This window comes from Triticum dicoccoides, chromosome 2B, assembly GCF_002162155.2.
Source record: "Triticum dicoccoides isolate Atlit2015 ecotype Zavitan chromosome 2B, WEW_v2.0, whole genome shotgun sequence".
Lineage (NCBI taxonomy): Eukaryota > Viridiplantae > Streptophyta > Magnoliopsida > Poales > Poaceae > Triticum > Triticum dicoccoides.
In genome coordinates, this window is record NC_041383.1 from 25377075 (window position 1) to 25403627 (window position 26553).

The 26553-nt window shown below is 46.0% G+C and overlaps 1 protein-coding gene across 1 annotated transcript; it reads left to right on the forward strand.

Moving 5' to 3' along the window:
• The first annotated feature begins 11573 nt into the window (after positions 1-11573).
• Positions 11574-15818, forward strand: LOC119360294. Its single transcript, XM_037625996.1, has 3 exons — positions 11574-12573; positions 14040-15279; positions 15596-15818. Exons 1-3 carry the CDS (start codon positions 11574-11576, stop codon positions 15816-15818), a joined length of 2463 nt encoding a protein of 820 aa, XP_037481893.1.
• Positions 15819-26553: the final 10735 nt, after the last annotated feature.

Sequence of the window (26553 nt, forward strand, 5' to 3'; positions counted from 1 at the left end):
CAGCGGGGGCGTGACGCTGGTGCGGGGCGTGGCGGTGGCGGGGCTCTCGGCCGTGCGGTACGGGCGGGCGTCCAGGCCGTGGTGGCTGCACGGTGCAAGACCATGGCGTGGCGGCGGATCGGGGCTGGCGCAGGGGCGGCATCGCAGGCGCGGATCTGGCTCGGATCTGGCCCTGCGGCCGCAACATCGGCTTCAGCACGGTGAGAGGCCAGATCCTGGCCGGGCTTGGCCGGATCTAGCTTCTCCGCCCCCGTTGGCCGCCCTCGATGGGGCTCGGTGGCTTCATTCCGGCGGCTAGCGAGGGCTGGATCCCGGGGCGGCGGCCCCGGATGGCGGAGGATGTGTCGGCGGCTGTGGACTCGCGACGGGAGACGCGGCGGCCGTGGTGGTGGACGATCCGTGCACAAGACGCTTGATGGAGGCCATTGGAACATATCTGGGCGAAGACCTGCTCGCGGCTGCTGCCGAGGCCGGCGATGGTGGCACTATTCGGTGTCGTTCCCTTGTTGAAGGCATCGTTGTTGAGAAGTTCCAAGACACTATCTGCTATCTCCGGAGGAAACCCTAGATTAGTAGATCGGATGACGGCGGCATTATTGTGTCGTTTTCCTCTTGTGGCGTCATTCTTGGAGGTGTACACAGGCTCGAGGGACCAGTGAACGGAATAATTGGTGGAGCGGTGATTCATTCTGCACATTAATGGTGGCGTTTCTCGGCGGTGTGGAGCAGTGGAGACTCGGCGCCCGATGTGTGGCGAGGGACTCGCGCAGGAGGGTGACGTTATCAGGCGTCGTGGTGGCGTCGATGGCAGAGAGGCCGCGCAAGGTGGTGCAACAGTACAACACTGAAGATGGATTGCTGGCAGGTGGCTGCGGCGGCCTCATACCCGGCAGGCGGCCTGGTTGAGGAGTGTGCCGGACTGGTAGGTGCCCCATACCCGACAGGCGTCCTGGTTGGGACCTCAGGTCTTAGATGTTTAGGTTTGGCTGCGATGTCTGTTTGGTATTAGGCCCAAACTATCAGCGCCCCTTCATCAATTGGATAGGAGTAGCGACAATTGTTGCTTAGACGGTGGCTTTAGTCTTACTGTTGTATAACTTTGTAAGTTCTTGTGAGAACAATTAATAAAGTGGATGTATGCATCGCCCAGATGCAGAGACCGGGGGTCCTCCTCCTTTTCTAAAAAGAATAAAAAAAAAGATATGCGTCCTTGACTTTTGCCATGTCACCGAGCAAATGATTCTAAGTTGTCGGTTGAGAAAATAATAAAATGTCGTCTAATTGGAGAAACCTCACTAGATACACCTGCCCTTAAATTATTATTCTTGTTTCATCTGTTATTAGTAGGACTTAACGAACTGGAAGGTTATTGTTATTCTTTTTTTGAAAGCTAGAGCTAGAGCTAGCTAGCCAGCAATAAACGCATCAGACAGCAGCCAGCTGACCCGAAAAGGTGTTGTTTGGACTCGATAGCACTGTCCGGCTGGATGTATGAGAAACCATATCCTTTCTCTTTCAGGATAGTTTTGGCTAGCTGTGACGGCGCTCGATTTGGACGGGCGCGGCTGGAAAATAGCAAGTGCACTTACGTACGTCTGGGAGAAAAGTATGGGGAGGCTGCTGGCGCTAGCTGGTCACGTCACGCGGAGCCATCTCCGAAGGTTCCCTTCTCGACCCTGACCCCTCATCATCTGTCATTCGATTGAGACCCAATAATATCGCTCGATAGAAAGATATTCATGTAAGCATTGACAAAACTATGGTTCGCACTACCCGTCGGTCGCCTGATCTTTGGCAAAGATCGGTCGAGTTGCGAGTCGTTAGATCTATCCCACATAGCATGCAACATGGACAATTTTGTGATCGCCTGTTGCAACATGAACGACATTGCACTTGCCCATCGCAACATGGATCATGTTGCAGTTGCGATTGAAACATAGATGACGTTGGGGTCGCATCTATCCCACGTAGCCATCGGATCATCGCAACATGGATGATGTTGTAGTCACCTATTGCCCCCATCGCAACATGGACTATGTTGTGGCCGTCATTGCAACATGGACGACGTTGCGGTCGGGCACATGAGTCCGAACACAACGCCGTCCATGTTGAGTCTGAACGCTATTATGAATGTGCGACCGACACTACACTGCGTAGGTACCTGTGCATGCAGGTGAGGCCTCGCTCGGCATAGAAACGGCGGCAGCTAGCGAGGAGTTAACAACCAGACACATTGCAATCTAGGGATCACCAGGCAACGCTTTCGCTCTATAGGGATATGAGGGGCATAGCATAATTCAGTGGTGCTATAGAAGTGGCATACAACTTTGGACCTAAGGGTCGGCCCCATTACCTATCGGAGTGGGGGATCCCCGTTTGCAACAACCACGGTAGTTGCGGAACTATTGGGCCAAGAGAGGAAAACCTGTTGTTCCTACTCCTTTGCATCGGGGACGAAGGTCCTACGATAGGTAAAAGCGCACACAAGCACTTGATTGAAGGGGGCCAGGGCTTCTACTCCCTAATTTTAAGATCTTTGGACAGCCAGATTGAGAGATATTGTCGACTTTGCTAGAAAGATTAAAATTTGGTTCACGATTGATAGTTTAAAAAAAGCTAGAAAAAATCCACTAAATACTACATGTTTCTTGTAGTAATTTGGGAAATTTTAAGCTTATCTGGACAATAGGATCAGGAGATAATGACTATTTTTTCAAACATTGTTACTTCTTCCCTCGAAACATTGTTATTATCGTGGTTGATGCTAACAATGTTAGTCGTCGGAATAACATTGTTATCGGCGCGTCAAACATTGTTACTCCTCAGCGAACTAACAATGTTTGCCTTTCTCACTGTTAACCTTGTGCCCACTCTGTTTCTTCATGCATTCGGCATTGATAGAAAAGGAAACTAATTTTGGTTCTCCGAGCTCGGTTGCCTGGCCCTGCAGCAAGAAAGCATCGATGGCATCATCGTTTTGTAGATCAGGCAAGATATGATGGCTGGTTTTTCTTTTCTTTTTCTGTTATTTTCTATTAACTCAAGATGAACAATGTAGCAAAACTAGTTTTTTTTTCTTTTGAGAGGATATGCATTTTTAACACAGTACAAACGCAGACGCTCATACATATGCATATACACTTACCTCTATAAATGCACACACGCATACCATACCCCTATTAGCACCTTCAAGAGACTGAGTCGGCACATCATCCTGAGATTGAAAGTCGCAGCAGATGCCTTCGTAGTCGACTGGAACGCCTCCTCCCATTAAATGCACATCGTCCGAAGGCTTGGAATAAATCTAGAAAAATACGAGCATCAATGTCAAGTCTAGGACTTGACCTCTGGTGGGCTAGGTATACAATTATCCTTCTAACCATCTAACCACAGGTTTGTCCGCTATTGAGTGGATACGTAGCAAAACTAGCAAAGCCCGAAATCACTAATTAAGGAGTACTCGTTGCAAAGAACACTCCACTTTCCTAGGTCACGACAAGTGGCGCACATGCAGCGCGCCACTTGTCGCAACTTGGGAGTTTTTCCTTTTTTCGTAGATCCGTTTATTCAAAACGTTTTATCTCTTAAACCGTGCGTCCAAATCTCGAACCATTTTCACCATTGGATTCCCCGCGTCGAGATCTTCAAAACTAGATCCCATGTTGATAGGTTTTGACGAACTTTTTTTTCACAAAAAAACGGACCGGGAGCATGGTTTTTTTTCCTTTCCGAAAGAGGCACGCCCGTGCCTCTCGCAAAATCACAAGCGTGCCTCTCGTGGAAGCAAAACCGTGACTCTCGTGGAAGGAAAATAACAGAAAAAATGTTTTTTTTCGTTTCCGAGGCACTGCCATGACTCTCGCGAAAGCACAACCATGCCTCTCGTGAAAGCAAAACCGTGACTCGCGAAAAAACAGAAAACGTGTATTTTTTCCCCTTTCCGAGAGGCATGGCCGTGACTCTCGCGGAAGCAAAACCGTGACTCTCGCGAAAGAAAAAAAAACAGAAAATGCGTTTTGTTTTTTCCTTTCCGAGAGGCACGGCCGCGACTCTCGCAAAAGCACAACCGTGCCTCTCGCGGAAGCAAAATCGTGACTCTCGCGAAAGAAAGAAAAAAGAAAAAACGCGTTTTTTTCGTTTTCGAAAGGCACGGTCGTGACTCTCGCTAAAGCACAACCGTGCCTCTCGCGAAAGAAAAACCATGACTTTCGCCAAAGAAAAAAAAACGCGTATTTTCGCGTAATTTTTTTTTTATTTTTTTGATTGAAAAGCTAAGAAAGACCGGGGGTAAACCAAAACATCAAAAATACCCAGAAAAACCGTTTAAAAAGCCAAAAACGCATGCCGAAAAACAAAAATATAATCCGAAGGAAGCGTCCAAAGCGCGACACGTGGCGAATGGCTGAGAGCGCGCCAAGTGACGCTGACCGTTGCGAGGCTCCCGAAGGAGCGCTCGTTAACTAGTTGCTCTCAGCAAAGCCACAGACCACCGTCCCAGCCTTAGCCTCAGGCCCGGCCCTGAGCATGTGCAGCCGCACAGGGCCCCCAGCTGTGAGGGGCCCCGACCCAGGTATATATAGCCCGTTACCACAGAAAAAACTAAAAAGGCTATCCCATTAGAGCCTTGGACACTCAGCATGTACGTGCGACAAGCATGAGTCACGCAATACGCATCTAGCGCAAAGCCATCTCCAGACTCGAGTCACATCGTCTTTTCCTCGTTGCTCGTTCCCCTTCCTCCTAAATCACCAAATGATAGTGCATCGCCCAGCCATTGCGCCTTTGAGTTGTTTGGCCGGAATTAATGGAGGAGAATATCTCAATTTATTATTTCCCAACCAATCCGTCCTCAATTTGCCAGGGTTAGTGAAATCTCTTTCTTTATATTCATAGGTTTGGTTCTTTCTCTATATTCGATTCGATTTGATTCCTGTTTTCGATGGTCCTCCGTGATCCCATTTCCCATAGGCTTGAGAGAGAAAAGGGGCAACAGAAGGGGATTGGTGGATGGTGGCAGCCATATCCAGCAAGCAATGCAACAATGACACAAGGCAGTTAGATTCAATGCTCAAGGTACTATAAATGCATGAGAATGGTATATTCTACCAGATTAATTTCGATACTATTACTGATAAGTTTTCATAAAATATTAGAAGATAGTGTTTTACGTAACCAATGCAATTGTTCGTCTTCCAAGATACAAGATGGTTCATTAGTTCTGCATTGCTATGTGAGCATATGAGGCAATGTTAGGATGAGATGTTTATCCTCAGAAAAATGTAGTTGTTTTTTTAAACAAAAATTATCACCATATATGAGTAGTTCCCGTCCAGATATGTATCTAATGAGAGTTTACGGATATTTCTTCATACATTCAATTAAATTAGCTATTGAAATATAAGAAAATGTTTCTAAATTTTTTTCTGCATACATGCCCCACTTTGTCTGGTTGCCGCAGGGCTCCCGATGTGTCAGGACCGGCCCTGCTTAGCCCATTCCTGCCTTGTTTTCACCAAGCCTAAGCCGGAACATTTAATTATTCGCTCGTACCACACAAGACAACAGTACATTGGCCATCCATATAACACTGTGTTTTTTGCTGGCTTTCTCTTTTCCATTTTATTCCTTTTTCTTGGACTCATCCGGTTTATAGAATTTCCAAATCAAAGGAATAGGAAAAGTAGAGTATTTCAAATGCCTTCTATACTCCCACCCTTATGAATTTTCGATGGATTCTGACCTAATTCTAAGAATACTTAGCTTGAGCAATTTTGACACAATCATAAGAAATCTAGTACTTCCATTCCTATAAAACGAATGCCATCATAGTAAAAAAAAATCTGAAAGGTCAAAATCATACTGAAATCCTTCAAAAATCCTACAACGTGAATGTGCCCTTCAAGTTTTTGACTGGCTTTCTCCATTTCTCGGTTTTCTTTCTTTTCCTTTTTTTCTCTTTAAAAATTTGGACCATTTAATGAAATAGGGCATTAAAACATTATTAATATATTTTTAATATTAAATAATTCGTGACCATTTTGATCCAGTAATATTTTTAATCCAACTATATGTTTCAAATTCTTGAATATTTTTTAAAAATTTATGAATTTTTTTAAACCAAAACCATTAAAAATCATGCATATTTTAATAAGTTCATTAATGTTATTTAAAGCGTGTTTTTTTGCAAAAATATACTTTGTCAAAACATGGTAGGTGCCTTCTTCAGAACCATGAGTTGTTTGTTTCCAAAACAAGTTTTTCATGAGCGTACATCAGATCATTACTTTTCACATATAAGAAATTTAAAATATAAATGATCATCTTATTAATATACATGTAAAATACAAGAACATTTTCTCAAAATGCATTAGTACCATATATACAAGAATTTCTAAAATTTACAAAAAAATATATTAAGACATGTTAATTGGTGGATTGAATGTCGGCCCAAACATTTGTCCTTTGCAAGTGGTCGCCCTATTCCTCGCTTTAGGCGACATATAGAGGATTCCGGAGGATGGAAACAGACAAATAAATTATGAAGCTACTAAGGGCGTACAGAGTTAATTGCACAGAAGTACCACAATTGGGACATCACATGCAGATTGTTACCATAATTGCTAATTTTTGCGTGTCGGTACCAGCATTGCTCCAGACTTTTGCAAGAAGTCTAAACCACGTATAAACACGTATTGACGGTGTATCTGACTGGCGGGAGCCACCTGTCAGGCGCCGATGTGGCATTTTTTTTACGGAAAACCCCCTTACTTTGCACGTAATCACATAAACGCCCAATTATTTTGCGGGAAAAAGGCTCCGGTGAGAGATTTTTTTCGTTCGCAATATTACAACACCAAATTGGACTTTTTTGAAAGTTTTCGTTACGTTGGACAAAGAAATTATATAAACGAAAAAGACGCGCCAGCAGGATTCGAATCTGCAACGCACGGTGCACAAGCTGGGCGCGCTAGCCACCACGACACAGCAGCTACTTTTTTTTTGAGAGACACAGCAGCTACTGTGTTAGTGACCAGGCGCTGTCCTATTTATACATACTTAAATGCGAAGGGCCGGCTGGTTTGTCCCAGCTAGGCCTGCTATTGTTATTTTGTTTCGCATTTGGCTCGTTCATTTCCCAGGTTTCTTTTAATTTCATTTCTTTTATGTTTTACTTTATTTTCTGGTTTTTCCTAAAAAAGTTTTGTTTCTGGTTTTGGCTTAATTTAAGTTTTTCTTCCTTTGTTTTTTATTTCTTTTTCTCCTTATTTTTTAAGTCATTGGGTTGGTTTTCCTTCTGGATTTTTAACATACTTACTGAACATTTTTTAATATAGGCTCAATTATATGATGAACATGTTTTCAAATTTGCATGAACATTTTTTTAATGTACGCAGAGCACTTTTTCTGCGTATAGTGATCATTTTTAATGCACGATGAACTTTTCTTCACAAATTTTGAACATTTATTTAATGCATTAAATTTTTGTAATATACGTTGAACATATTTTAAATGCATATTCAATTTTTTTAAAATATATGTTGAACATTGTACATAATGTGTGGCTGGTTTTTCCTAAAAAAACTTTTGTTTCTGGTTTAAGCTTATTTTTAGGTTTTTCTTCCTTTGTGTTTTATTTCTATTCCTCCTTATTTTTTAATTCATTGGGCTAGTTTTTCTTCTGGATTTTTAACATACTTACTGAACATTTTTTAAGATAGGCTCCATTATATGATGAACATGTTTTCAAATGAGCATGAACATTTTTTTTAATGTACGCCGAGCACTTTTTCTGCGTATACTGATCATTTTTAATGCACGATGAACTTTTCTTCACAAATTGTGAACATTTATTTAGTATATTAAATTTTTGCAATATACGCTGAACATATTTTAAATGCATATTCAATTTTTTTAAAATATTTGTTGAAAATTTACATAATGCGTGGTGAAACAAAAGTAAAACATAAGAGAAATGAAATGAAAAGAAAGCTTGGCAACGAACGAGCCGAACGCGAACCAAAAAAAAAAAGTAGCAGGCCTAGCTGGGCTAACCGCCGGCCCTTCGCATTCGATCTTTTGTTGAAAAGGACCCCCCGGCGAACGCAATTGGCAGAAAAGACCCCCTTCGAATAAAAGTGACAAAAAAGACCTCCTGGGTCGTGGCGGCAGGCGCGCCAGGCGACACGTGGCACCTGCCGCCACGGCGTGAGGCGGCCAGCCCTGCCGCCACTGGGCCAGGCGGCGGGCTGTGGGCAACGGATTTTGGCACTGCGAACCAAACAGAGACGTATGTGGGCCATGCCGCCACGGGCCAGGCGTACTGTCTCATCAGTCGCAGCAGCAACAGCACGGCTGTTGTTCCCTCAAAAAAAACTGCATGGCTGTTGGGCGTGCGGCAGCAACAGCGCTGGCAGAACATGAGCAAATTACGCATCGGAGAGGGAATCAAGTCTGTAGCAATCAGTGAGTGTCACGTAAAAATACGAAACACACGGAAATCAGTGCCAGAGCAAAAAGACGAGATGAAACGCGCATGAATCAGACGAATTGACTGCGGAAAACTCGCGTGAGGCTGTCCGGTGGCCCGCAACAACAACAGTGGTGCCGCCCCACCCAGTGGCGGCATGGCCCATATCGACTTCCCGTTCCGTCGCCCAGCGCCAGAAGCTGTTGCACACGGCCTGCCGCCTGGCCCGGTGGCGGCAGGGCTGGCCGCCTCACGCCGTGGCGGCAGGTGCCACGTGTCGCCCGGTGCGCCTGCCACCACGGCCCAGGGGGTCTTTTTTGTCAATTTTGTCCAGAGGGAGTCTTTTCTGTCAATTGTGTTCGCGAGGGGGTCCTTTTCAACAAAAATATCTTCGCATTCGCGTGTGTATAAATAAGGCAACGTCTGGACACTGGCACAGCAGTGGCTGTGTCGTGGTGGCTAGCGCGCCCAGGTTCGAATCATGTCGGCGCTTCTTTTTCGTTTATTTAATTTCTTTGTCCAACGTAACGAAAACTTCAAAAAAGTCCGATTCGGTGTTGTAATATTGCGAACGAAAAAAATCTCACACCGGAGCCTTTTTCCCGCAAAATAATTGGGCGTTTATGTGATTACATGCAAAGTAAGGGGGTTTTTTGTAAAAAAATCTTTTTTGTTTATTTAATTTCTTTGTCCAATGTAACGAAAACTTGAAAAAAGTCCGATTCGGTGTTGTAATATTGCGAACAAAAAAATCTCTCACCGGAGCCTTTTCCCGCAAAATAATTGGGTGTTCATGTGATTACGTGCAAAGTGAGGGGGTTTTCTATAAAAAAATGCCACGTCGGCACCTGACAGGTGGGCCCCGCCAGTCAGATACACCGTCAAATACGTGTTTATACACGGTTTAGACATTTTTGCAAAAGTCTGAAACAATGCTTGTACTGACACGTAAAAATTAGCAATTATGATACCAATCTGCATGTGATGCCCCAATTGTGGTACTTCTGTATAATTAACTCCGGCGTACAACATACCACGTCTCATGAGTCTGATTAGTTGCTTCCATGCGCAGCTACAGGCTGGCAACGCATGGCCACACCACTAGTATATTTAAGTTTTGTTGTGATTAGCTAGAAAATAGACACACAAACCCATAATGCAGTAATGACATGGTAGAGAAAAATATAAGTAGATTAGTGTCCGAGGGCAAGCAAAAAAACTGGATGCGCTAACGCGCAAGATTGTGTTGTATTAGGTGCTGGTCAGGTAAAGGTTGATCAAGCCAATGATGTTTGTATAATTTTTCATCGCCGTTTATTTGCCAAAACAATCACATTGTAAATGAGATGATGAATTTATCTTCAAATTTACTTTGAGTGTGCTCATAGTATAAGCTAAGGAAAGTGCATGTCAAACAATTGACATTCTAGAGGTGATGGGGATCACTGAAATAATATCTAAATTATACTCCTATTAAAAGTAGATGAATATGTAGACCACAAAGTTGATATTCATTTTACATCACCCGCATGGTGGTACCGAGTCACACATTGAACAATTGTCTTAGTAACAAGGCAAAGCAACACCTGTTGGATAGATCATTACTCTACATCAACGCTCTCTCTCTCTCTCTCTCTCTCTCTCTCTCTCTCTCTCTCTCTCTCTCTCTCTCTCTCTCTCTCTCTCTCTCTCTCTCTCTCTAAAACTGAATTTTTTTGTGCTAAAATTTGACAATTTTTTGTGTGCTTGATTTTTTTATCATGAAAGTACATTCATGCAAGTCGTGGCAAAAAATCAATTCTCCAGAAATGCTATTTTTTGAAGCATATGGAGTACTAATTCTTGTTTGCCATGAGTTCCATGAATGTCATTTTTTTATGAAATTTGTCAAGCATACAAACATTTGTCAAAGATTGCACCAAAATATTCAGAATTTTATGTTTTTTTCATTCGTTTTGATTTTACTGTTATACTACCAGGTACCAACTTGTTGGTTTGTATTTACGTGTCAGTCGAATAAAAATTACCAACACACAAGGGAATGAAGAATGTCTCTCATCATTTATAATATGAATGAGAATGATAGTGGATTAGTACAATATAACTGAAGTAATAATGACAAACCAATAATATGTAGACACACACACGCACATGTACTAACAAAATGATTAGATAAATTTCACCCAAGTAAGTAAATGGTAACCCTAAAGCTTGATCCTTTGTACCATAGGGGTACAACCACATCCTAACCATCTAACTCGATGTTGGTTCTCACTTAATTGTGTGATTCATTGTTACATATCACTTACTCCAACCCAGAGACATGCCAACATGCATCTCATTAATTGCCTACTCCAATAATGCAACAGGGAATGACGACTATTTCGTAAGTACATGAGTTGTGCATGACCTCGGCTTTTGACGAACATGATATTGATTTTGTGTTGTCTTTTTCTCTCTCTTTGTATATGACTACCATGTTCCGTTATCTTTGATGATGGAACCCGGAGAGAGCATGCTTCGTGTGGAAAATAAAAATGTTAGCGTCTACTCTTGTTGGAGGGGTCATTAGTTTGCACTATTTCTTAGTTTCTCCACTTGAACAAACTTAGTAAAGGTTTGTTGGCGATGCTCTTGTCATCACAAATTTAAAAGACTACCGTCCGGCTCATTGATTTATCATTCCCAGCAACGACCTGCCAACTTGCATCTAGTCAGTTGCCTACTCCAACAAGCCAACCTTGAGCAACAATTCTACAAGGACAGGTACTTTGGTCTCCGATGTTTAGTCAATTTTAAAGAAGTATAATCATCAATGTGTAAAAAACAGTGAAGCGTGCGGGACAGGAAGATAAACATGCAAAGTGAAGTCGTCGTGGGGTCATGTATCCCAACTAGGAAAAAGACATTTGGGGTATAAAATTGCCAAGTCTTTAGGTCTGGTCACTGAAACAAACTAGCTAGAAGCAACTAATTTGTACCAAAGTTGACATTTACATGTATAAAACCCAATGCTATGCAATGCAAGGAGCTCCCAGCTAGCAAGATCATGCATATTCCATCTCCACCCCGGCCGCCACAAACAAATCAAATGGTGACACCCAACATGGATTCAATTTCAGACACAAAATTGTACGAGCTGAAAGAGCAGCTTCTGCTGCTGACCACTCTGGTGGCGACGGTGACGTACGTCACCGGGCTCAACCTGCCCGGGGGAGCCTGGCAGACGCAGCAGGCGGATGGGCATGCCCCCCTCGCCGGCGACCCGATCCTCCGGGACATCCACTACCGTCGGTACCTCGCCTTTTACTACTGCAACGGCACGGCGCTTGCCTCGTCGGTCGTGGTCTGCCTCATCCTCGTCATGCTGTGCAGGGACAGCCCGGCCTGGTCGGTGGTGTTGCGGGTGGTCATGGTGCTCGGCCTTCTTGGGCTCGTGGGTTCCTACGCAGCCGGGACCTGCCATGACACCTTCGCCACCATCTGGGTCGTGGCGCTCGCTTTCCCTGTGTTGGCCTACATCACGTACGCTTTCGTCTGCTACCTCTGCTTGCCCCTCCGCCGCGAAGCTCCCACCCCTAGATACCCAAACGGGTACCAAGAGAAGGAGAAGATCGAGGTGCTCATGCTGCTGGCGACCTTTGCCGTCACCATCTCCTACGCCGCCGGGCTGAATCCACCTGGCGGCTTCTGGAGCAGCACCCTGCAGCAGAAGGAGGACGCCCGCCTTCTTCACCTCGCCGGCGATACGATCATGGAAGATAGCTCGCTCCGGAGGTACCGGGCCTTCTTCGTCTGCAACACGACGTCGTTCGTCGCGTCCTTGCTCATCATCCTGCTGCTCCTGGACAAGAAGTTGAGCAGGACCATCTCGGCGCGGTTCGTGGCGGTCTACGGCTTCATCGCCGTGGCGCTCCTGGGCCTCATGGGGGCCTATGCTGCTGGGAGCTGCAGGGAGACTGACAATACCATCAAGGTCCTCTCCCTGGCCGCTGCCGTTCCTGCCTGCGTAGTCCTGCAGCTGGCTCTCAACTATGTCTTCTACTGGCCAATCAAGAACATGTGTGATAATTTCTCCGGATGGTTGGGGAACTTGATTCCCGGAGGTATACTTGCTCTACATCTTAATTTGTTGGTTTCTCTTTTATCTTTTGCTAATTCTCGTGTCAAACTGGAATCCTGCCTTGAAATTGCAACACTCAGTCTTTGTTGCAAATGCTCATAACTTTAAGGTTTTGCCACATGTAGTTTCTGTCCAAAGTCAAAATTTGAAAACTTCAACCAAGTTCATAGAGAAAAATATCAACATTTACCATATCAAATAAATATCATATCCTCCATGAAAAATATTTTCAAACTGCATTTATTTGATTTTGTAGTTACTGATTTTTTTTTCCTGTTAAAGTAAATAAGAAGTTACAAAGTTTGATTTAGAGCAACATCTATATGCACCATCTTTTAGGTGGAGGGATTTGCAAGTCACCGGTAATAGAAAACCTTTAATACGAACATTAGGATTTGTGCAATAGGTACAGACAGATGAGAATATCTTGATTGGACGGTTTAGTGAGAAATAACAAGCCATAATCACTCTGACTTTTAGATAAATATTGTTTGCTAAATCTATGTCACTTGCGATTATCTTATGTATCAGTTGGTGAGATGTCTTAGTGAGGTTCGTGCCGAGATGGAGACAAGATTAATTAGATTACACCAAATCACCATTTACTTAGACATAAAATAATCTCATCGGCGCCAGACCCCAAAAAAGTTAGGTATGGCTAGAGCTGAGAAAAAACACAGTTCTCAGAGTGGATTTTCTAAACATGTATGTGCTGCAAACTTATGTGAATTATTTCTACCATCCAACACAGCATTCAGATCTATGCTACGAACTAACTATCTTACATAGAAGGTTTTCTCTTTCATTTCTCCCAAAAGATAAAACATAGGAACCTCTTAGCTGGCGAACGTTCGGTTGGAGGGGGTGGCATTTCGAACAATTTTGCTGGCAGTTTTACTTGTGAGGGGATGGCAACTTCTCAGAACAACATGACAGTTTCTTCAGAAGAAGGCGTTTTTTGTTCAAAAATTGCACATTTGATCTCACGAAGCAACTAAAACTTTCGGGAAAAAGTGTTTGCTTGCCATCCCCTCCCAGCTGACTTTCACCAGAGAACATTACCAAAAACATGTGGAGTTCATACTTTCCAGACCAGCGGAACTTTAGAACTAAAATATGTCAAAAAAAAACTTCCAAATTTTCTTATGCACCATAAATACTCCAAATAATATGGCTTACTCAAAAAATATTGTTTTATATGTTTATGTGAGATAAAAAAACTGGTTGATTTTCACGCATAGTAACTCTAGTGCTTTCTTGACTCAAGAAGTTTGAATTCCATATGTTGTCTCGTTTGGGAGAAAAAGAAAAGGGGAAGTTCATGGATAGGGGGTGTAGTACACCTAGGTTTAACCACATCTTTTTCTTAATCAACTGTAGTTTAGAAGAGTATGATACTAGTACTCGATTGAATGATTGATCGATTGATACAGACCTCTTGATATGCAGGTGCCAGCGCTCTCGCAGATCCAGACTTGAAAAATACTCGATTTTTCGTTATGGTACTTGCTAGCTTCGCGGTGAGCATCACCTACCAAGCAGGACTGGATCCACCAGGCGGCCTCTGGCAAGATGACCTAGATGGGCATAAGATTGGCCACCCGGTGCTCCGGACGACACATCCTGCTCGGTACCAGGTGTTCTTCTACAGCAACTCGGCAGCTTTCGTGACATCTCTGGTGGTCGTCATGATGGTCCAGAGCAAGTTTCTGTTGAAACGCCGCACATTGGTGGCAGCCATGGTGCTAGACCTGATTGGCCTCGTCATTGCCTATGCCGCCGGGAGCACCAGGGATACAAGCACGTCCATCTATGTCGTCGCGGTGGCTTGCCTTGTCCTCTCCTACGTCGTCGCCCATATTGCTTTAGGAGGCGAGAAGGAGAACATCGTTGCTGAACCAGCTCCTGCTCCTGCTTCTGCTACTTCTGTTGCTACTTTTTCTACTCCTCCTGCTAGTCCTGTCTCTACCACTTCTTCAGTAGTAGTACTAGGAGGAGGAGGGCGACGAAGCAAGGAGCAGCTCGACGACAAGCGTCAGGTGTTGTTGCTAATCGCCATCTTGGCGGCGGCACTGACCTACCAAGCCGGGCTGACCCCACCGGGTGGCTTCTGGCAAGAGGACAACGACAAGCTTGGCCATCGCGCGGGCTACCCGATCCTCCTCAATAACTACCCCCGCCGCTACAAGGCCTTCTTCTACTGCAACGCGGCGAGCTTCATGGCATCGGTGGCTCTCATCCTCCTCCTCGTGAACCGCAAGCTGTACAGGCCAGGGATACGGTGCTACGCGCTACATATGTGCATGGCAGTGGGCATGTTTGCGCTCATGGGTGCCTACGCTGCCGGGAGCTCACGCCATTTCAAGACCTCCATCTATGTGTTGACACTGGTGATCTTGGTGTCGGCCTCCATACCCCTGCAGATAGCTATCTTCTGGTACATTCGCATCTACATGAAAAACAACGACAACCATCATGATTCATCTAGAACAAGGCGACAACGAGCACGCGGTCTTGAAGCCCCTAATCAGGAGAAAAACGAGGAGTTCGAGTACCTCATGCTGTTAGGGGTCCTGGCCGCTAGTGTGACATACCAGACCGGGCTGAGACCACCGGGCGGCATGTGGCAGGAGGACAACGCCGCCTACTCCGCCGGCAACCCGATCCTACACGACATCAACAAGCGTCGGTACCATGGTTTTCACTTTCAGTGAGATTTCGGTGAAATTCACTGAATTTCAATAATTTCAGCAAACACTGAAATATTATGTTTCGGCCAAAATATTTCAGCAATTTTAGTATAGCACAACAATTCCAATATTTTTCAAAATATTTTTTAAATTTTTCAAAATTTTAATTGAATTCAAGTGAATATTTCGGTCATTTGGCTGAAATGAAAACTGAAATCACTGAAATTCGCTGAATTTCAATGATTTCGGTTGGTGCTGAAATTTTTCTGAGACTGAAATTGAAAACCATGGTCGGTACGACATCTTCCTGTACAGCAACTCTACTTCATTCATGGCGTCCGTCATCGCAATCGTCATGCTGCTGCCATTCACGCTGACGGAGCTCGAGTGGCTACAACGTTTCCTGCCGCCCCAGCAGACGAGCAACGGCAAGTGGCCGCTCTGGCCGGTCCACACGGCCATTTTGCTGGACATGCTCGGCCTCCTGGTGGCCTACGCGGCAGGAAGTACCAGGAAGTGGAAGTCGTCCCCGTGCTAGCCTACATTGCACTCTACGCAGCAATAGTGGCCATATACATATACAAAAAGCGCACATCCTCCCAGTTGCCGACCACGCAGGCAAGCCAACAAACAAACTAACGCTTAGTCTCCCTCTTGGATATATAGCTTCTGTAGTATTCGCCTGAAAAACTTGTATATCACTATCACCACACCATGTGGACCGAGTTGTTGTGTTGTTTTGGTCGTGCACCCGTCACTGTCATTTCCTCATTTTCTTTCCTACTACATTGCGAGGTCGACATTGTTCGCGCTTAAGGTGATAAGGTAATTTTGTTATCGCGCCCCCTTATAGACAAGATTATTTGGCGTATGAATTGAATCCAGGCCGGCTTACAGAGTTAACACGTACGAATATCAACTAGGCCCAGTATAAACATGCTTCCAAGATAAGTTCAGGCGGTAAAGAGCGTCTTCCTACATCGATTTCCACAAATTCTGAATTTGCGAAAATGTTTCGCTGGGATGGAAAAGACTGACGGTACATGGCAAGATCATTTGCCATTAAACTATCTCAACGCGCGAGTAGGGTCTTCTCCTCGCAAAAAAAAAAGAGAGTGGGGTCTTCTCCATATGCTCCTAATAAGGTAATAACAAACTCATGAAAATGACCAAAACAGCGATTTGACTTTGCACTGTGATCTTTAGTTTTCATTGTGAGAGGGATATGGGGCTTCTTTGGTGACCCCGGAGTCCCCAGATGAATTGTCGAGTAGATAGGTCAGATTCGAATGCTGCAGTTGTTCTGAAGGTGATACGGACTCGGCATACTCCTACCCACCTAGGGTATCATAGCATGTGGAGAATCGAGAGGGGACATACTGGACAAAACTAATCACGTCGGTTGGGGGCTCTGCCGCCCTGCCTTTTGATCGATACACAGCTAAGGAGGTCGATCACGAGCGTGACAGGTGTGGGAGCGATCCTGCATACCACCGTCCTCCTAACAATCCAATCACATGTTGGTTCACACAAACTTAACAAATTTGATGATGCTCTTATCATCACAAATTTAAGACTACCGGCCGGTTCATTGATTAATCATTCCCAGCACATGCGACTTGCCAACTTGCATCTCATCAGTTGCCCAATCCAACAAGCCAACCTTGAGTCCTTATAATCTATCTTAAAGAAGTATAATATTAAAGTATAGGAGCATATGACCCCGGGCACTGCAGTCTTTAGTCAATCTCAAAGTACTAATCATCATTGCGTAAAATACATATATGTGTATAAGATCGCCAAGTCTTGTGGTCTGGTCACAAAAACAAAATAGCTAGAAGCAATTAAGGTGTTCCAAAGTTGACATTTACATGTATATAACCCAATGCTATGCAATGCAAGTAGCTCTCAACTACAAGATGACAGATATCCCCACCTCCACACCGCCACCACCAAATGAACCGTCGACGTCTGACCAAGCTGCGTCCAACGAAGATGAAGACCCAGAGTTTTTTGTACCAGCTGAAAGAGCAGCTTATGCTGCTGAGTGCTGACCACTCTGGTGGCTGGCGACGGCGACGTACGTCACCGGGCTCAACCTGCCCGGGGGGGCCTGGCGGACGCAGCAGGCAGACGGGCACCTCGCCGGCGACCCGATCCTACGGGACATCCACTACCGCCGGCACCTCGGCTTCTACTACTGCAACTAAACCTGGGAATAGTTTCAAAACCAGATTGAAGCCATCCCAAACCATACGACTCTGCCTCTTTCAACTAGACCAATCCAATCCAAAATTTAACCACCATAATCCAAACCAACCCAAACTACCCACTTTTTCCACCCAGCACCATCCAAACCATGTTTCGTCTTTGCATAGAAACTGCAGTTTGAAACCGTGGACACAAGAAGCTGGCGTGCTCGCCAACCCACGCCCGTGAGGATGGAGAAGAGCGCACTGGCGTCCGTGTGCGCCTCCACACCACTGACAGCTCCGGCTGCGGGCACCACGAGTAGTAGTCCTCGACCCCGAGTCCAAGGGAGAGGATGCCGAGGAGCTGGGGGGCGAGCACACTGACGTGCACCCGGAAGCTTTTGGTGAGAGTACATAAACGGGCGAGTGCATCATCCAGCGCGCGTCGTCCGCAGCCGAAGGCGGCGTAGTGGACTATGTCGATGAGGTCCGCTGGGACGCCATGGCCGCCCACATGCATGACGCGCCAGTGGGCAGCGGCGGCGCGCACGGACAAGCACCCTGCAGCAGAAGGATGGCCGCCTTCTTTACCTCGCCGGCGACCCTATCATGGAAGATAGCACGCTCCAGAGGTACCGGGCCTTCTTCGTGTGCAACACGACGACGTTCGTCGCCTCCTTGTTCATCATCCCACTCCTCCTGGACGAGAAGTTGAGCAGCAATATCTCAGCGCGGTTTCTGGCAGTCTACGGCGGCTTCATCGCCGTCGCCCTCCTGGGCCTCATGGGCCCCTATGCCGCTGGGAGCTGCAGGAAAACTGACAGTACCGTAAAGGTCATCTTCCTGGCCGCTGCGGTTACGGCTTGCGTAGGCCTTCAGCTGGCACTTAGTTATGCCTTCTGTTAAGATAGGTCTAGCGTGTCGTATACACATACCTTGTACGTATGTAATTGTATATGCTGATTGTTATATATAGAAAGACGTGGAGAGGCTTTGCCCCATGAAAAATCCTAAACCCTATTCTCAAACTTGGTATTAGAGCCTCTCCTCCCGCCGCCGCCGCAGTTTTCTCGCGGCCGCCGCGATGTCCACCGCCCCGGCAGCCTCGATGACCCCCTCCTCCGCGCTCACGCTCTCCACCCTCTCCGTGCCCGCCCCGGTCATCGCCCAACCCGCCACGTCGGTTCCCACCCCCGTCCTTCCGCCCATCGCGGTCTCGCTCGACCGCAGTAACTTCATGTTGTGGAGGGCCCTTGCCCTTCCCAACTTCGCCGGAGTTCGCCTCCACGGCTTCCTCGACGGCTCGGCCAGGGTGCCGGCGTCGACCGTGATGACAGGCACCGGCGAGGCCGCCCGCACAGTGTCCAACCCTGAGTACGAGCAGTGGTGGACGCTGGATCAGAAGGTCCTCGGGCATCTCCTCGGTTCGATGAATGTGGAGATCTCTGTGCAGCTCATTGGCTGCAGGACGGCGCCGCCGTCTGGGCGGCCGTGCACACCATGTTCGCCACCGAGAATAGCGCCGGCGTGCGTAACCTCCGGCGCCAGATCCAGGCGCCGAGGAAAGGAGATCGCCCCGCCGGCGAGTATATGCAGAAGGTCAAGGCCCTCGCTGATTCGATGGCCGCCGCCGGCTCTCCTCTTCACGATGATGATATCATCGACTACATGCTGACCGGGCTCGGCTCGGCGTTTAACCCCATCGCTGCTTCAAAGAACTTTGTGGGCGTGCCTATCACGTTTCCCGCAACCTACTCCAGTGTCCTTCACTACGAGGCCCTTCGGCAGCAGCAACCAGAGTTTGAGGATTGGCAGTCCTCCGCCAATGTCGCGTCCCGGCCGGTCTACCACAACACCTCCGGCCGCGCGCCCGACTCTGGACGCCCGAGTGGCGGCCATCCTTCCGCCGGCTCCTTCCCGCCAGGCTCGGGCGGCTACGGCCCTAGCCAGGACAACACCCCTGGCCGCAACAACAACCACAATGGTGGCAACAGCCGCAACGGAGGAGCCAACGGGGGAAGCCGCAACTGGCGCTGGCGTCCCCGATGCCAGATATGCAAGAATTGAGATCACGAGGCGAGCGACTGTCGCAGCCGCTATGATCATGACAACTGCGCCGCCAACTCCACGTCCACATCCTCCTCCCATGAGCCGCCGCACTGGATCCTAGACACCGGTGCGACGGACCACCTGACGAATGATCTCGATTGTCTACACTTCCATGAGCGCTATGGCGGGAAGGATCAAGTGCAAGTGGCAAATGGTGCAGGTTTGTCTATTTCGCATATTGGTCATTCCACTATACCCGGTTCATCTCTCCGTTTACGCAATATTCTTCATCTACCACATATTCATCAACATCTCCTATCCGTTTATCGTCTTGTCCTTGACAATGATGTTTTTGTGGAATTTCACCATTTCTTTTTCCTTGTTAAGGACACGGCCACGAAGAAAATCCTTCTTCATAGTAGATGTCATGGCTGACTCTACCCCATCCCGTTTAGTCGTGCGTCGTCCTCCAACCGCCAAGCGTCTCTCAGCGTCAAGACCACCACGTCCCAGTGGCACCAGCGTCTCGGTCATCCCTCGAATAATATTGTTCAAAACATTGTTAGGAATAATGATTTAGTGTGTTCTTCTGAACGTCAGACTTCAGTGTGTGATGCTTGTCAGCATGCTAAAAGTCGACAATTGCCTTATAATTTATCTCATCATGTTTCCACTATGCCTCTTGAGTTAATTCATTCTGATGTTTGGGGGCCTGGTATTGCTTCTTCCGGAGGTTATAAGTATTATGTGAGCTTTGTTGACGATTATTCTCGCTTCTCTTGGATTTATCTCCTCAAGCACAAGTCTGACATTGAGCAAGTGTTTTATGCTTTTCAGGCTCATGTTGAGATTCTTCTTCACACTAAAATCATAGCCGTTCAGTCGGACTGGGGTGGCAAGTACCACAGATTGCACCGTTATTTTCAACACACTAGGATCTCTCATCGTGTGTCTTGCCCGCACACCTCTCAGCAGAACGGGATTGCTGAATGCAAACACCGTCATCTTGTAGAAACATGTCTTGCCTTGCTGGCTCATTCTTCTCTCCCATTGCGTTTTTGGGATGAAGCGTTTCTTACTGCGTGCTACCTCATTAATCGCATGCCCTCACCTGTTCTTCAATAAGATACACCCATATATAGTCTCCTTAAGGTGCAACCCGATTACAAGTTTCTTTGCACTTTTGGGTGCACCTACTGGCCTAGTTTGCACAAATATAACGCACCCAAGCTTCGCCTAGTCCTTCGGCGGTCTCCTCGCAGCGCGCTGACACGCCGTCGTCTGCCATGGTGATCGAGGATGCTGCTCCACCATCACCGCCATAGCTCGCATCACCTTCTGTCGAGGGCAGTCCTGCCCCCTCGACCGCGACGCCTCCAGCTACTCCTGCACACACCATGGTTACGCGCACCCGCGATCATACTCCTCGTGCTCTTGTCCCTACTGATGGGACCATCCGATATGATCCTTGTCACCGCGCGTTTCATGCGGTGCATGTTTCTCATCGTGATGCTCTCCGTGAGACTGCCTGGCGTATAGCGATGATTTATGAGCTCGCTGCCCTTCACCGCAACAAGACTTGGGTTCTTGTGCCTCGACCGCGCGGAGTCAATATTGTTGGGAGCAAGTGGATCTTCAAGACCAAGCACCGTCCAGATGGCTCTGTTGATAAGTACAAAGCTCGACTGATCGCTCGCGGTTTCACCCAGCAGCTTGGCATTGACTATGGTGATACGTTCAGTCCGGTTGTCAAGCCGGCCACCGTTCGACTGGTTCTTGCACTTGTTGTGTCTCGCGGTTGGAGTCTTCGGTAGATTGATGTCAGCAACGCTTTCCTTCATGGGTATCTCTCAGAGGCCGTCTATATGCAGCAGCCACCTGGCTTTGAGGATGCTCGGTTTCCCTCGCATGTGTGCATGCTACATCACGCTCTCTATGGACTCAAATAGTCCCCTCATGCATGGTATGCTCGGCTCAGTGCCCGTCTTCTCGAGCTGGGTTTCGTCTCCTCCAAAGCAGATACATCTCTGTTTTTCTTCCGCTATCGTGATGTTCAGATCTATATGCTTGTCTATGTGGATGATATTGTCATTGCCGGATCTTCTCCAGGTGCTGTTGATGGTCTTGTTCACTCCCTTGCGGCCAGTTTTCCTATCAAGGACCTCAGGCCGTTGGAGTAATTTCTTGGTCTGGAAGCATCATAAGGGGGGATGACATTGACTCAACGAAAGTATGCCTTGGATCTTTTGCACCGTGTGAGCATGAAGAATTGTAAGCCTACTTCCACACCGTTGTCTACTTCCGATCAGCTTGCACGAGTGTCTGGACAGCCTCTCAGTACCGATGATTCTTTCCGGTAACATAGTGTTGTTGGTGGACTACAGTATTTAACACTCACTCGTCCGGATATTTCGTTCGCAGTAAACAAGGTGTGCCAGTTTCTCTCACAGCCCACCGATGTTCATTGGGAAGCTGTTAAGCGGATTTTGCGCTATGTGAAAGAAACGTTGCACACAGGGCTGAAGTTTCGTAAGGCTGTCTCTACTAGCATTAGTATCTTCACTGATGCAGATTGGGCAGGATGTCCTGATGATCGTCGATCCACTGGAGGTTTTTCCATCTTTGTTGGACCGAACCTCATTTCCTGGAGTTCGAAGAAACAACCGACAGTGTCGAGATCCAGTACAGAGGCTGAGTACAAAGCCTTGGCGAATGGAGCTGCTGAAACCATCTAGGTAGAGTCACTACTCAAAGTGCTTGGAGTGTCTCAGCAGCGAGTTCCTGTTCTATGGTGTGATAACTTAGGGGCCACATATCTGACTGCCAACCCAGTTTTCCATGTGCGTACCAAGCACATCGAGATTGATTTCCACTTTGTGCGCGAGCGTGTTGCTTCTGGAGCTCTTGAGGTCAGGTTCATTTCTTCTAACAATCAGCTGGCTGATGTGTTTACTAAACCCGCCACCAGACACATGCTAGACCGTTTTAGTACCAATCTAAATCTTGTACAGAGTAGAAGTTCAGATTGAGGGGAAGTGTTAAGATAGGTCTAGCGTGTCGTGTACATGTACCTTGTACGTATGTAATTGTATATGTTGATTGTTATATATAGAAAAACATGGAGAGGCTTTGCCCCACGGAAAACCCTAAACCCTATTCTCAAACTCCTTCCATTTGAAACCAATCGAGCTCATGCGTGCTTCGTTCTCCGGATGGTTGCACTACTTAAGAGGCAATGGTCCTGCTGCTGCAGGTATACAAACTCTACGTGTTTATGTGTTGATTTTTTTTATTAACTTTTACGTTTTGTCATTTCAAAATATAGTGCATATGGATTTTGTTCTATATAACTCAAATTTGAAAACTAACTTATAGAAAAAAGTTTTGCTAATTCTAAGTTGATTAGAATTTCCTTAAATTGCAATCTATTCAAAAAAGTGGTTAAAAAGTGCAAGTTGCTCATCACAGACACAAACAGAACCTATCAGCATCTACAACACCAAATTATTACCATTAGATCCATCGTAAAATATATTGCAATACCGTATTTATTAGGTACTGTAGATATTGATCTCCCTTTTGTTGAACTTTACAAAATTTTAATCAACAAATGCACAGTAGGTCCTTGAACTTTTTCAGGCATGTCACATAAGTCCTCAAACTATAAAAATCATCATCCAGGTCCTCGAAGTACAATAAATGTGTCATGCTAGGCAAAATATAGGTCCTTGAACTACTTTAGTGTTGAACTGATTTTGGACTGGATGACACACTTACTACACTTCAAGGATTTGGATGATGATTTTCATAGCTAGGGGAGCTAGTGACGCCCCGAAATATTCTAGGGACCTATATGCACTCCACTTTAAAAATTTATATGCTCTATATTATGAAAAAAGAGAAAGGGTATTTCGAAGTCGAATCATAAGGGTTTATGCAACAAGTGCTAAAAGATGACGATATCTTAATTGAACGGTTGACTTAGAAATAACAATTTCTTTCTAGACTGAGCCATAATCACTTTTCTTTTAAGATCTGGTTTTGCTAACTCTAAGTCAGATGAGACTATTGTGCAGGTGATGAGGAATTGGGGATAAGATGCTTATCTTTATGTCAAGGTACGTGCAATTGATAGAAAAATACAATACATCTAATTAATTATAAATAGGGGTAGGCCAACAATAAAACAATACTAGATTGAATGATTGCCCGATTGATTATGCAGATGCCAATGCACTTGAGGACCCAGGCCTGAAAAACACTCGCTATTTTGTTATGATACTTACTAGCTTCACCGTGAGCATCACTTACCAAGTAGGACTGGATCCACCAGGCGGCCTCTGGCAAGACAAGCTGGATGGCCACAAGATCGGCCAGCCAATGCTATGAAGGACGCACCCTACTCATTACCAGGTGTTCTTCTACAGCAACTCAGCAGCTTTCGTGACATCTCTGGTGGTTGTCATGATGGTCCAGAGTAAGTTTCTGCTCAAGCGCCGCACGTTGGTGGCAGCCATGGTGCTGGACATGCTCGGCCTCGTCATCGCCTATGCTGCCAGGTGCACCAGGGATACCAGCACATCCATCTATGTCGTCGTGGTGGCTTGACTTGTCCTCTCTTATGCCGTCGTCCATATCGCGTTAGGAGGAGAGAAGGAGAACTTGGTTACAAGACCTGTTCATGATCCTGATCCTGCTACGGTTGATCCTGCTCTTTCTACTCCTGCTACTGCTACTCTTGCTCCTGCTCCTGCTCTTCCTGTAGGAGGATGAGGACAATGTCGGCCGCGGCGACCACCAGTAAGCAAGGAGTAGCTAGATGACAAGCGTCAGGTGTTGCTGCTAATCGCCATCTTAGCCGCGGCACTTACCTACCAAGCCGGGTTGACCCCGCTAGGGGGCTTCTGGCAAGCGGACGATGATAAGCTTGGACACCGCGCGGGCTACCCAGTCCTCCTCGACAACTACCCGCGTCGCTACAAGGCCTTCTTCTACTGCAACGCAGCGAGCTTCATGTCGTCGGTGGCTCTCATCCTCCTCCTCGTGAACCGCAAGTTGTACATGCTAGGGATTCAGTGCTACGCGCTCAATGTGTGCGTGGGCGTGGGCATGTTGGCGCTCATGGGGTGCCTACAGTTCAGGGTACTCGAGCTACTACTAGGGTTTTCCCTACTAGTGCCTCTTTCTGCTATATGATGTCATTTGCCCTAAAAATTTAAGGAGAGGACTTTCAAAACGAAGCGCTACCGTCTCGAGGCAGAACCTGGGCAGGAGCACTTTTTCTCTCGAGTGAGCGATTCTGCCGAGCAAATTTCCCTCCGGAAGAGGGAAATGGAACCGTCAACATTACCAATGATCCTCTCATTGTGACAGGTCTAATCTTCATCCACAGCTTCACTAGCACCATCTCATCTCAAACCCTAGTTCATCTCTTGTATTCAATATTTGTATCAAAACCTCAGATTGGTACCTGTGGGTTGCTAGTAATGTTGATTACATCTTGTAGTTGATGCTAGTTGGTTTATTTGGTGGAAGATTGTATATTCAGATCCTTAATGATATTCAACACTCATCTGATCTTGAACATGAACATGATTTCTGAGTAGTTACTTTTGTTCTTGAGGACATGAGAAAAGTCTCGTTATAAGTACTCATGTGAATTTGGTATTTGTTCGATATTTTGATGATATGTATGTTGTTCTTCCTTTACTGGTGTCATGTGAACGTCGACTACATGACACTTCATCATATTTTGGACCTAAGGAAAGGCATTGTGGAGTAATAAGTAGATGTGGGTTGCTACAGTGAGATATGTTTAAATCCTAGTTTATGCGTTATTTCGTAAGAGGCTGATTTGGATCCATATGTTTCATGTTATGTTTAGATTTATCTTTATTCTTCTTTCGTAGTTGCGGATGCTTGAGAGAGAGGGTAATCGTAAGTGTGATGATTGTTTTAAGGAAGAACAGCACCCAAGCATAGGTCCACCCACATATCAAATTATCAAAGTAGCGAACGCGGATCAACTAAACATGATGACACTGACTAGACGGTAATTCACATGTGTCCTCAAGAACGCTTTGCTTTATATAAGAGAACGTTCCGGCTTGTTCTTTGCTATAAAAAGGATTGGGCCACCTTGTTGCACCTTTATTACTATTGCTACTTGTTACATATTAAGAATTATCTTGCTACCAAACTATCTATTATCACTATTTTCAATACTTGCAGAGAATACCTTGCTGAAACCTGCTTATTATTTCCTTATGCTCCTCGTTGTGTTCGACACTCTTACTTATCGGAAGGATTATGATTGACCCCCTATACTTGTGTATCATCAACGTGACTGCTCCCGGTTTGCCCTCATCTTCGTCCACTGCTTCCACTACTTCCCCAGCATCGACGCCATGGCCGACGACGTTGCCGCCAAGAAGAAGGTTACAGACAAAGCTGCCGCCTCCGCCGCGACCCTTGCCTGGCCTATGAGAGGATACGATTTGTTCATCCCCTTTTATTCGTTCATGTGATAGCCGTATATACTGCGTTCATAGATATTATTGTTCTATGTTCGGTTAGGGCTCACATGTTTAGATATCAGTATGAGCTTCGTAGTGTTAATATCATTTTCATGATTTACTTAGGGATTAAATCAATCAGAATCCAGCAGTTTTCAAGTAATGGTGCGATTTCATTTGTTATTACTCGCCACTCAATAAAGAGCCCTAACCCATGAGACTTGCCAACTTGCTGTTGCATCTCATTAATTGCACTCCAATAATGCAACATGGAGTAACCAAGGATATTGATTGCGCTGCTTATTTTTCTTTGTTTTGAACTACCGTACTCCATTATCTTTGATAATGGAACCGAAGTCAGCGTGCATCGTGTGGAAAACGTCTACTACCCAAGCTGATGGAACCACCCAATAATAGTACACTCACATGCAAGTTCCAACGGACTTGGACAGGGTGGAGGAGAACATGTGCTAATCTAGTAGCCAACCACACAATAATACTACATCACGGGCAAGTT